General features: G+C 38.9%; 2 protein-coding genes across 3 annotated transcripts; both read right to left on the bottom strand.

Annotated features, from left to right (window-relative positions):
- Window positions 1–1287: 1287 nt before the first annotated feature.
- CAH6 (Carbonic anhydrase 6) lies at window positions 1288–3767 on the bottom strand. 2 transcript variants are annotated; one of them, XM_064691779.1, is made up of 5 exons: window positions 2422–2602; window positions 2270–2360; window positions 1909–2171; window positions 1513–1852; window positions 1288–1363 (listed from the first exon to the last, which is right to left on the bottom strand). In XM_064691779.1, exons 3-5 carry the CDS (start codon window positions 2164–2166, stop codon window positions 1308–1310), a joined length of 654 nt encoding a protein of 217 aa, XP_064547849.1. In that variant the 5' UTR covers window positions 2167–2171; window positions 2270–2360; window positions 2422–2602; the 3' UTR covers window positions 1288–1307. The 2 variants fall into 2 exon arrangements, with proteins under 2 accessions (XP_064547849.1, XP_064547762.1); XM_064691692.1 differs by lacking the exons at window positions 1288–1363; window positions 2422–2602 and adding exons at window positions 3333–3445; window positions 3650–3767 and having other exon boundaries at window positions 1384–1852.
- A 3470-nt stretch (window positions 3768–7237) lies between these two features.
- On the bottom strand, window positions 7238–9068 carry spn-F (Protein spindle-F). The gene is made up of 2 exons (XM_064692211.1): window positions 8222–9068; window positions 7238–8160 (listed from the first exon to the last, which is right to left on the bottom strand). Exons 1-2 carry the CDS (start codon window positions 8958–8960, stop codon window positions 7781–7783), a joined length of 1119 nt encoding a protein of 372 aa, XP_064548281.1. The 5' UTR covers window positions 8961–9068; the 3' UTR covers window positions 7238–7780.
- Window positions 9069–12814: the final 3746 nt, after the last annotated feature.

The following is a 12814-nucleotide window of genomic DNA, read 5'->3' as shown; positions in this document are numbered from 1 at the left end:
GCCGATCGGATCGTTAACAAAAAACTTTCATACAATCGTTTTCCGCCAATTTACCACTCTTGCGGGTGGAATTTCCCAAATCGCTGAAATACGTATTTATTAAGTTCTTATGTAGAGCTTTGAAAATAAGTTTGAAGCAAATCGGACACAACTTAAAACTTCGCCCAAAAAATCTTTGAATCGCATTCCCCCCGAAGAAGTTTGAATTCTGCGAAAAGTGAAAAACACGTCTCAAATGAATTTTTATATAGATACTTGGAAATAAATTTGAGGGCGAAACATCACCCACCAAATTTTTGACCCCCCTTTCCACCAAGGAGGGATGTATTTTCCAAAAAGTGCGAAACACCCCTCAAATGAATTTGAACCTTTGAAAATAAATTTGAGGCCGATCGGATGGTAAACCAAAAAGTTACATACAAACGTTTTTCGCGATTTTTCCACACTTGCGAGTAGAATTTCCCGAAACCCCGTCTTAACGTGCACCTACATCACATAAGGTAACTACAGTGAAAATTTCAGCTTCCTAGCTCTTACGGCTTGGGCTGTGCGTTGATCACCAATCAGTCAGTCAGTCAGTCAGTCAGGATAATCAGTTTTATATATAGAGATTCTAGAAGCTACATGTCAAGTTTGGTGACTCTAGCTCATATTATTTATCAAAATTGCCCATAAACAGGATTTCGATATCGATTTTTAGCGATTACTTTGAAACGGAGCAAGTTATCGAATATCGGACGGACGGACAGACAGACGGACATGGCTAGATCGACTCGGCTATTGATGCTGATCAAGAATATATATACTTTATGGGATCGGAGAGACTTCCTTCTGCCTGTTACATACATTTGCACAAATACATTACACCCTGTTTACCCATTTTTATTGGGTTCAGGTTATACAAAGTAAAGCGTGCATAGTACTGAACTTTGATAAAATCGATGTTGGATCATTGACCTTGTAGTTATTTTTCTTAAAAAACCATGTGATCCTTTTTTTTTTAAATCTTAAAATTCTAATTGTAATTTTATTTATTTAACAAAAAAAAGCCCTTACCAGGTATATGAGACTCCTCGTATATGTCGTCAATTATGTAATCTAAACGAGATCCTACATTAAAAATGTGGGGGTTATCGATTTTATACTCCTTGAATATTGATTTGAAAAAGAGAAACATGAAATTAATAATTTTTTTTACAGAAACTGAAATAACAATATGCATGGTTTCTCCTGTTAATTTGTTATATACTTCTTAAGTTTATATTAGGTTAATAATAAATATATAATGCGTGTTAATCCTAAACATATTAAATAAAATAAATACAATTAATTATTTTGAAATAAACATTAAAATTTAAGAACTCTTGATAATCGAAGGAATTGCAGAAAAAAAGTATTTTTCGTAAATCAAAAATGCCGGCCAGTTTGTGGTTGCACATAAATAGAAAAACAAACTTATATAATAACAATCTATGGTCTGACTTTACTAGCCAGGTTAGAAGTCACTCATACCTTTATTGGTGCGGTAGAAAACAGGACGATTGTTGCGCGGTTGAAGTTCGCGATAGTTATTTCGTATAGGATTTCCATTTGAGTCTTGAAGATGCCATAATTTATGTATATCTGAAAACGGTATGGGCAAAGGCCGAACAAACACCGTCCAAATAACAGCCTCGTTGCAACCAGGCGTGGTCAACGAACCCTTGTAGGTGTAAAATTCGCGCGTATTCAAATCACCCAATAACTGGCCGAGGGTAAGAGACTCGAGCAGCTCAGCCTCGCTATGATATTCGACTACGTTTGGGAGTGCAGTAAATATTTTTTTTAGGCCAGGATACACGCGATCTGGATTCTTTAAATATAACATGTAAATTGTTGATTTTATAAAGGTTACCGTTAGAAACTCACTTTGACTATCTTAAACATAATTCCCAGTACCGCTATGCCATCGTCGTGATTTACAGCTTCAGCGATGTTCATATAGCGCACATTTCGATGCACAATATGCATTTCCACATCATGGCGTGTCCTATCTATCAAATGCTCAGCTCCACGTGATACAGGCGATCCCCAATGGAAATGGACGCCATCGGCTACATATTGCCCCTTGAGTAGCCCTCCTGTAATGAAAGGCTTCCTTCCATTGCTTGTTGCCGGTATGGCCATTTCAACTGCATCGCAGCACCCAATTAGCCATTGAAACTTATTATTTATATATATTTATACAAAAAAATATATTTTTTTTATAATTATAAACTGTTCAACCTACCCGTGTATCCTTTGTTAATCAATGTCAGCGGACTATTGAGCCTTTCGTCATAATTTCCAAAGAAAATTCGTGGTAGCGGAACGATGAGTGACTAGTTATAAAAGCCATGTCATTAAAACAAGTATGTATCTCCCACCATACACCATACATACAATCTCTTCCAATTTGTACAGATAAGGCTAATAGGGAAAAGTAGCGCAAAATTGTGTACAATTTGAAGCAAATTGGGCCATTCGGAAGCAATCTCTTCAAATGCACCAGCGCACCATTTATTAAATTAGCTGTCAGCGTTTGTAACGGAAGCAACAGATATTATGTGCTGTAATATATTACACTGTAATATATTACCGTCTGTGTATTTAAACGCATTTCGTAATCAAATTAAATTTTATGGATTGCAGATTTGCTTTGGGTATGATCATCGAATTGGTATTTAAGTATTAAATATGAAACCCTTATCATAAGTGAAGACCTTCACAAGTAAGAATATTCTATTGGTATGCAACCGAGTGCCAAGAACTCTATCCAATGGGCAATAAAGCTCAAAATTTAAGTTTGGAGAGTGTGAAACCCATTGAAAATGGGTAAAAAGGGTATAATGTTGTTTGCCAAAGCCAGAAGGAAGCATCTCCGACCCCATAAAGTAAATATTGATCAGCATCAATAGCCGATTTGTTCGTCCGTCTATATGTATGAAAGCGTCGATCTCAGAATCGAAAACAGCTAGAGACTTGCGCAGTACGAGTTTATCTTATCGTTTTATAGCGACCGCCCCCGCCCCTCTCCCACCTCCTCTAGCGCGATCTGCATTTGGTGTTGGAAGATGAAATTTTAAGGTATCCCCTAGTCGGACACTCCCGTATAATGTGCTCTTATTCGATTTGTAAAAGTGTTCATGCGAAAAACTTTTTGATAAATATTTAGAGGCCTTCAATAACTCAAAATGTATGGGAGAGACGGAAAGCATGGCGGACATTGCACAAAGCCAATATACAGCCAATATTCAATGTGCAATCAGACAATAAAAGTATTAAATTCTCAGGATTCTTATAAATTTACTTACACTATCCACTGATAGTTTAATAGGTGTCTGTCTGAGGCCCGTCGCGCATGTGCCTTCCCAATCTGCACCGTTTTGGACAAAGTTCCAGTCTGCATTGGGTAGGCTACCATCTTCTGAAAAATGTTAGGAGTGTTTCAAAAACGAACCGTTGAATTCATTAGTTTTCACTTTCTTGCAGCCCCTAAATGGGGCTTGTCATAATAATTTATTGTTTTATTTTTTTGTTTTTTAAAATTAATTTCAACGAATATTCAAGTATTATAATTTAATACCTAATCCCTTTTTGACACTCTACAAGAGTGCTTTCCGTCTATTACCATTTATTGGAGGCTGATATGCAAGTGGCAGCAATAAAAACAATTTTTGGAAGAGATATGGATACATTTTATTTTATACTTTCATATTCATTTATAACTGAATAAGTTATATGTTTTATGCACTATATACATAAGCCGTACGTTCAAATTTTGTTTTTCTTTTGTCTGGAACAACGGCAGCTTTGGCTGCTGCGACTACTGGTTAAGCACAACTGAGGTGACTTTAATGTGCTCTAAAACTTTTATACCAGCGCAGCCGCAGCACTCGTCGACGGTGAATAAAACTGATTGGGAAATTTCCCAATCGGATTTAAAATGAAATGCTGAGGATGCCAGTTATTGTGAAGTTATTGTGAAAATATGATTGTATATTGCTTCTAGCTGCTCAGGAAAATAAATATGACTATCTGTCTTAACAGATCTTTAGAATTATTTAAAATGTTACTATATTCTGCAAAGCTAAAGCGGCTACTCTTTTTACTGTTATACCCTAAACCTACTGAAAATGGGCGATCTAAATATGTTCGTCTGTCCGTCCGTCCGTATGTATTAATGCGTCGATTCCAGAACATATAAGATCTAGAGACCTGAAATTTTGAAAGTTAGTCCTTCTAGTGCCCGTGCAGTTTGCTTCCGATAACTGGTAGCATGCCCCGCTTCTAAGCAATCGATAAAAAACTAAAAACAAGGATAACCCAACACAAATCGGACTTAAAATTAAGAAATCTAAGAAGCAAAGGGAAAATAGTTAATGCTTGTTAATGCTCGAGATATCTTGAAAAACAAAAAGATTTCCATTCAACTTAATTTTCGACCAATCGTTCTTATGGGATTTTATATATATGTTATACTAGCGGGTATAACCCGGCCTTGCCCGTGGCACGTATGTTATAAATATTTTAAAACTGATCGGACGGGAATCAAACAACTTTTATGCAAATCGGAAAATTCTTAAAATTCACCCAAAAAATCTTAAAAATGCATTTTCCACCGAAGGAGTTTAGATTTTGCGAGAAATGTGAAACACGTCTCTAATGATTTTTCTAATAGATCTTTGGAAATAAATTTGAACACAAAACGTCATCCACCAAATCTTCGACCCCCATTTGCACCAAGGAGGGATGGATTTTTCAAAAAGTGTGAAACACCCCTCAAATGAATTTGAATATAGATCTTTGAAAATTAGTTTGGGGCCGATCGGATGGTAAACAAAAAACTTTCATACAACCGATTTCCGCCAATTTACCACTCTTGCGGGTGGAATTTTCCAAATCGTCGAAATACGTATTCATTAAGTTCTTATTGAGAACTTCCCACGAAGAAGTTTGAATTCTGCGAAAAGTGTGAAACACGTCTCAAATGATTTTTCTAATAGATCTCTGGAAATGAATTTGAGTGCGAAACGTCACCCACCAAATCTTTGACCTCCATTTCCACCAAGGAGGAATGAGTTTTCCGAAAAGTGCGAAACACCCCTCAAATGAATTTGAACAAAGATCTTTAAAAATAAGTTTGGGGCCGATCGGATGATAAACAAAAAACTTTCATACAACCTTTTTCCGCCAATTTACCACTGTTGCGGGTGGAATTTTCCAAATCGCTGAAATAGGTACTTATTAAGTTCTTATGAAAAGCTTTAAAAATAAGTTTGAAGCAAATCGGACACAACTTAAAACTTCGCCCAAAAAATCTTTGAATCGCATTCCCCCCGAAGAAGTTTGAATTCTGCGAAAAGTGAGAAACACGTCTCAAATGAATTTTCATATAGATCACTGGAAATGAATTTCAGCGCGAAACGTCACCCACCAAATCTTTGACCTCCATTTCCACCAAGGAGGAATGAGTTTTCCGAAAGTGCGAAACACCCCTCAAATGAATTTGAACAAAGATCTTTAAAAATAAGTTTGGCAGATCGGATGGTAAACAAAAAAGTTACATACAAACGTTTTTCGCGATTTTTCCACACTTGTGAGTGGAATTTCCCGAAACCCCGTCTTAACGTGCACCTACATCACATAAGGTAACTACAGTGAAAATTTCAGCTTCCTAGCTCTTACGGTTTGGGCTGTGCGTTGATCACCAATCAGTCAGTCAGTCAGGACAAACAGTTTTATATATAGAGATGAGACGCATAGTAAAACTCCAAACTTCAAAAGTAAGTACTTGTGTTAAAGACTTTTTTATTTATCAAGATATGCTCCTCATATATATACCAAATCCTATCAACGTTGGACCACTGTATCATATAGCTGTCATAGGAACGATCGAAAAGAAGGTTCTGGTATGGAAATCTTATTATTTACTAAGATAACTTTACCAAAGTCAGGATTAATTAGTGACGAGCTGTACAATGGTATAAAATCTTCCTCAACGGTAAATCAAATAAACAAAAATAAAAATTGACAATTGGTGCTAAGTATATTTGAATCGGCGACTGGCTGCATTATAAACCGATGTTCCCTGACTTCACGTTGGCAAAGCACAATTGAAGTGCTTTTTTTAATGTTTTGTGCTTTTAATTTTAAATATAAATATAAAATATATATATATAATATATTACCCATTCGTAGACAGTTTAAATTTACTCGTACAATCTTGAACTCAACATCTAAAGTCATATTTTACATAGATAGTTGAAAATAAAATTAAAGTTCATGGAACAATTTTTTCCGCCCATGTTATTCTTCCCCAAAGAGTAGATTTTTAACTCTACCTTTTCTACATCTGCGCCTACACTAAACAGATAAAGATACATGTAATACTTAACTGTCAACGTTTTACCGAAATAGTTTAATTATTACCCAAAAAGTGGGCTGATTTTAAATAAAAATAATAATAATGTCAAAACAGTTAGTCTTGTGGTAAGAATATTGAAGCCGAAAAATAATCTTTCATTCATTGACCCGCTTAGTCCAACCAAAAGCGGTTAATTTTGAGAAAAACTTTTCAAAAAAACTATCACAAACATCTTTGAAAATTTTTTTTGTAGCCGATTTGGCGGTAAACAAAAAAGTTTAAAATTGTCTACCAATTTACTCCAGTTACGGGTGTAATTTATTACTTATGTGCTTTTTTTAAAAAAAAATGTTATAGGCGACCGAACAATATATCTTTGACCCGCATTAGGGTCAAGGCCCGAGGAGGCCTGCATGTAATAAAAGTGTGAAACACGCTTAAAGCACGCTTAAAGCAACGCTTTGCAAGCGTTGTCCGCCAATTGACCAGATTTGCGGATGGATCACCAGTTTTCTCTAATTTTTACCGCCACTTTTTCTTCAAAAGGTATCTGTAGCAAACAAAAAAGAACAAACATTTTACCAGGGAAAAACAGTTGCATTATAAGCTTTCAATGATAGGGTGGCGTTCACAGTGAGTGGAATCAGAAGGGGAGACCCAGTAGATGGCTTCTGCGCAGCGTCGCACTGTGAGGCTGTTTTCTAATAGTTCTGTGGCCAATATCATGGCCACGGTTGGTATATGTAAGTCTTTACATATCGAGTGGGCACAGGCAATGCAGCGATTTGCTATAGATATTCAATATTCGAGATTGAAGTGGCGCCTCAGAGCTGAATTTCATACGACTACATATCTTTGATAATGGCTTTATTATTAAGGAGCTTATTCTTGAGAGTAAGCTGCGATCTGATTTTCAACATCAAGGCTAACTGCTTTTGTTTAAGCGTTAATCCTTGTGATGTCCGCTTTCCTAGTCAGCCTCCTGTCCAATGTCAAGCCGAGGTACTTGATTGTAGGCTTCGTGTGTATAAGGGACCCATTAATAGTGACTGGTGGACAGTTCAGCTTCCTTAGGGAAAAAGTGGTGTCAGCGGATTTGTTGATGTTCCATTATTTTAAAGATATATTAACCATAATTAGATATACATTAATACTATATTTAAATTTCCTTTCTAAAACCAAAAACATCATCAATTTAACAATCAATTCTTGATATATGCCTTCTTAGTCTATATAACACCACGTTAAACGATCACTGTTGAGTCCAACCCAAGCTGAGCTCAACTGCTGTTTAACTGTAATACCGTCTACAATGCCAATCGCAGTGTTACATAATGAAACAAATTATATTTGTCGCCGTTAGAGTTCCGTGGCAAAGTAGATAAGTTTGTTTGGTCAGAAATCCCCCACTGCATGTGAAATGAATTCGAACTGCCGTTCCATGCTGCCATCCACATCCAGCGTGTCATCTATAAAGTGCATTTCGACATGCTCCTGAAATGCCTTAAAGGAAACTTGGCTAGAGTATAGTTTGCCGCACATGGGGCACGTCTTGTCTATGGTGTCAGCCTTAAGCTTTTCTTGTATGGTATTGAAGTGGGGCGAGAGCAAGAGCGATGTGTTTGCATGCCCGTTAAATGTTTCGACTACTTGGCCTGTTGCGTTCACGTTGATATTTCGTTTAGGCTCACTGCGCTCTTCCGTTTCCAAACTTTTATCTGCCATTTCAGGCCTGTTTACATTTTTCTGAGCGCACTCAGGGCAGGGATAACCCGCTGCGACAAGATAAGACAGTAAATTTACAGTTAACCTGTATAGTACATATCACGGACTTACCAATACGAGTTTCTAGTTGTCTAAGCGCGGAATTGAGCTCTTCTTGCTGCTTCATGGCTTCACGCTGCAAGTCCTGCAGGCCTTCCATGCACTGCTTAGCATCGACATTGACATCCAGGTCATTAATAGTATTTGCACCTTCTACATTCATTCCACACGGATAACCTAGTTCCACCTCGCTAGCACCAAATTCGTCTAGTGTTATCTCTTCAAGACTGACTTCACTTATCATCTTCTGACGCAAGCGTGGATTTGGCGAATGCTGAGTAAATGTTTTAGAACGAATCAGGTTTTGATTGACACCAATAGAAACTGACCCCGCGCCAACAGTATGAGACGTAATCGTTACTTCGTCGTCATTCGTTACTTGCGGCTGGTCCTTAGAGATTTTCGAAAGGTGCGACCAAAGCCTCCGATTCTCATGGGACACCATGTAAATTTGATCCTCGAGCTGCTCTTTTTGGCGTTGCAGTTCATCTAAACGGGAACGAAGCGCTATAACATCGTCACTGTAATCTATTTTTTCCTGATGACTGTTATTGGGCGATGCAGACCCAATGGTGGCCTCACGCAGACGCTGGTTTTCCTCCTCCATGTTGGACACGCGTCGTTGCAACTGTATGCATCGCTCTTTCATTGTCTGCAACGCTACTTGCAATGCGTAGTTCATTTTGTTACTGGAAGTTGAAGTGGAGCTAGCCGGAGAAGGTAATTTAAGTTTGGCAGCTTTGGTTTCCATTGTGAGCCTTTTAAATAGACGCTCTTAATTCAATGTGCAAATATTTTCTAGCACATTATTATAAACAACCTGTTTTTATTTTTCTGAATTGCAATTTGCAATGACGAATGTCTTCTATCGATATTTCATATCGATGTTTTTACACATTGCCAACTTGCCACTGAACTGCCATCTTGTTCGATTTTTCAGTGTAAAAACAATACGATGCGACCAATGAGGGTCGATTTCAGACTTGCCAAGCTAAGGGAAGTATATGAATTTGAGAAGATTGCAACATTCTGTTGCGTATGTGACGTCACAGCTTAAGGCTTTTTTGTGCGATCGTGGCGTACAATAAAGTAATACATTATTTAATACATGCATTATTATAAAAGACCCTATTAATATATTACTTTAATGTACGTAATAAAGATAGAAATATATTCTAAGCATCACAAGAAATGAAATTCTTTAAAACGTGACGTAATAATATATGATGTTGACGCGCCGTGTGCATAACCCTTTGAATTAAATGGCATGGCCTGCACGGATTCGATTTTCTACCCACTTGCGCCGAGACTCGGCTATGGAACAAGAACATTAGAACCCAAATAGTGTTGTTGTTGTTTCTACGCGCCGCCTTGTTGTTGAACGACAGAGAAAGCAGCAACAAACACAGTTTCATTATTTGTCCCTTTTCTTTGCACTGAGTTTCCTATGTCCTCATCATCGCGCAGAAACTTTTGAAGATCAAGAAGGACGACGAAAAAAACAAATGGGTTTTCGTGCGCACTGTTGTTGTTTTGCGAGTGTTTCGTTGTTGCTTCCTATAGTAAATGAGCTTTATTTTTGAGTTGGATTTTGCGTTTGCGGACCAACCCGATCTACCTCTCGGGATTTTTAAAACGGTAAAAAAAGCTCGGAGTGAGCCTTCAGCTCTGTCTCTTTATTACTCAATGTCTCGAACCCGAACAAAAACGAAAGCGACTTTGGACCAGCCGCACTGAAAACATTTGCCCCCAGCATTTGTACTGATTGTCCAGTCTATATGATGTTTGGTTAGTGATGTTACGCATAAAATGATAACAAACTAGAACGTCGCGCTCTCTGTGGTACGTCGAAGATTGAATATTTTTGTAGACATTTGTATGCGGCTTTGCAGATACGTGGGATGAGAAAAGCTCGTAAATGCTGAGCTTGATGAAAATATCTTGGGACAATAAAAATTTTTCTTACCGATTCTTCCTATAGTGCTAAATATTATAGAATTTTGATATTGAAAATATTTGTCTGATATATTAAAACCATAACATAGCCAGAATTGGTCAAGATATATTGAAACAATCGTGGGTAATTCATCCATTATTTCCCCTACTTGACGATTCAGTTCCGATAGTTTAGAAACACCGTCAACGCGAAATGAGCGAATAGGAGCTGCTAACTATCGATGACGAGTCTTTTTAAATATCGAAATTTCGATTTGACATAGGCCATCTCTATATATAAAACCGTTTGTCCTGACTGACCGACTGTCTGATTGGTACGTCCCATACCGTAAGAGCTGGAAAGCTGAAAAATGAAAGCTGAAAAATAAAGGTAAGGCGGGAAATTCCACCCGCAATTCTGCAAAAATCGCGAAAAACGTTTGTATGCAACATTTTTGTTTACTCTCCTCTTGGTAAGTTTTAGTTTTATCCGATTTGCTTCAAACTTATAATGAATACGGGTTTCAGCGTTTTGTGAAATTTCACACGCAACAGTGGTAAATTAGTGGAATACGGTCGTATACAACTTTTTTGCTTATCGTCCAATCGGTTACAAAAACATTTTCGAAGATCTTTGAGAATATTTATCTTATACATGCAACGGGCAAGGCCGGGTTATACCCGCTTGTATAATATATAATAACGTATTTATAAGTTTGAAAATAAAAAGACTTTATTTCACGAGAGTGAATTTGCATCAGTTAAAATCGACCCACAAGTCAGCTTCTCGGACGCGCTTAGAGGAGGAAATTTTAATTCACAAAGATGATGATGGAAAAATTAATGGAGAAGATATTTAGCCAGATGTCGCTAATGCTAGCCACTTTTGTTGGTAAGCTATGCAAGTAAGGCTGAACCTCACCATCTGGAATGCGAACGGTCTGTGCAATAGCAGACCAGAGGTCGAACACTTTGTGAAGACCACCAACACAGATATACTCCTAATATCAGAAACTCACTTCTCCCAGAGATCGTACTTCTCCATCAATGGCTTTGATATTATTTACACCAACCACCCAAACGGTAGAGCCCGAGGTGGAGCTGCAGTGCTCATCAAGAAAGGAATAAAATATATTGAACTACCAGCATACCAACAAGATTGGGTGCAGTGTGCCCAGGTTAGGCTGCCCAGCCCGCTCGGCGACCTCACAATCGCGGCTGCGTATCTCCCACCCAGGTATAACGTTAGGGACGTCGAGCTTAGTCATCTTTTGGAAAGCCTTGGCCCCAGGCTTATAATTGGAGGCGATTTCAATGCCAAACACTCCTGGTGAAACACTCGCGAACCAACAACCCCAAAGGCCAAGCACTTTACCGATGCATTCAGAAAAAAGAACTTAGCTGCCACTCACCTGGTGAACCCACATACTGGCCCACGGATCTGCGCAAGATCCCTGACATACTGGACATTGCTATCTCCAAAGGTATAGCTTCCAATAAAATAGAATGCAGTGTCAACGAGAACTTATTCTCCGACCACACCGCTGTTACCCTACATATCAATACCCCGGTCGAGAAAAAAGCGCCGCGCAAAAGGCTGATTAAAAACAACATGGACATAGACAGATTCAAAACACGGCTGCTAACCAGGGTCAACCCTAACGCCACACTTTCCTCTGCCGACGACATCGACAGTGTGGTAGCAGGCCTAACTCAAGAAATTCACAATGCTGCAGAGATAGCTACCCCGAGAAATAGCTTCAACCCTGGAACGCCAGTAAGAGACCTTTATCTTTGGACTCCTGAGGTAGCCGCTCTCGTTGCGAAAAAGAGGCGACTCAGGCGTAGTTGGTTCTCTACCCGCAGCCCATGGGATAAAAACCTCCTCAACAGAGCCACAAAACGCCTAAAGGAGCTTCTAAAAGACTTGAGGAAGAGCGCCTTTGATAGGTTCCTAGAGGATCTCGAACCAGGAGACCCATCAAATAGCTTATGGCAGGTCACACGCCATATTAAACGACCTATCGTCCCATAAGCTTACTGGCTACTCTCTCTAAATTGCTTGAAAGAGTCTTTTTACGTAGAGTGCTGCCAGTATTGAACGAGGCTGGTTCGATCCCAGACCATCAGTTCGGCTTCAGGCGACTCCACGGAACACCGGAGCAGTGTCATAGGTTAGTAGAGCGAATAGCAAGCCTTTGATAGGGTATGGCACCCCGGTCTGCTGCATAAACTTAAGGCAATCTTACCAGCATCCTACTTCGATTTTCTTAAATACTACATCTCCTGTAGACAGTTTTACACTAAGTGCGGTGATGCTATTTCATCTATAAAGAACATCAGAGCCGGAGTCCCACAAGGCAGCGTTCTGGGACCTCTGTTATACACGGTGTACACAGCCGACATGCCTGTCAGCCCGGATCAGAGCCTCTTGGTTGCCACGTACGCGGATGATACACACCGCAGTACGCGTCCTCCATTATGCAGCGTCAATTGGACTCCCTGGACAGCTGGCTGAAAAGGTGGAACATCGCGGTCAACCAAGACCGCGCACATTGTGCGCAAAAGAAAGCAGGCTGAAAACAAGCTGAAAAAATATTACTGGCTGATTGGTAGACAGTCCAAATTGAAGCTTCGCGTCAAGCTTTTAATCTATAAAACAATTATCAA

Source organism: Drosophila montana, unplaced genomic scaffold, assembly GCF_035044405.1.
Source record: "Drosophila montana isolate Dmon_TW-CO22-7 unplaced genomic scaffold, ASM3504440v1 contig_1083_1, whole genome shotgun sequence".
Lineage (NCBI taxonomy): Eukaryota > Metazoa > Arthropoda > Insecta > Diptera > Drosophilidae > Drosophila > Drosophila montana.
Note: the sequence above shows the minus strand (reverse complement) of the source record. Positions and strands in the feature narration are given on the sequence as shown.

What these genes read in the sequence shown, in the direction of transcription:
- spn-F (XM_064692211.1), bottom strand. Translation starts at nt 8,960, where the DNA reads ATGGAAACCAAAGCTGCCAAACTTAAATTACCTTCTCCGGCTAGCTCC. An exon ending in ACAACTAGAAACTCGTATTG is followed by an intron (nt 8,161 to 8,221) that starts GTAAGTCCGTGA and finishes ATCTTGTCGCAG; the next exon opens with CGGGTTATCCCTGCCCTGAG.
- CAH6 (XM_064691692.1), bottom strand. Translation starts at nt 3,716, where the DNA reads ATGTATCCATATCTCTTCCAAAAATTGTTTTTATTGCTGCCACTTGCA. An exon ending in ATATCAGCCTCCAATAAATG is followed by an intron (nt 3,446 to 3,649) that starts GTAATAGACGGA and finishes AACATTTTTCAG; the next exon opens with AAGATGGTAGCCTACCCAAT. An exon ending in GATTAACAAAGGATACACGG is followed by an intron (nt 2,172 to 2,269) that starts GTAGGTTGAACA and finishes GCTGCGATGCAG; the next exon opens with TTGAAATGGCCATACCGGCA.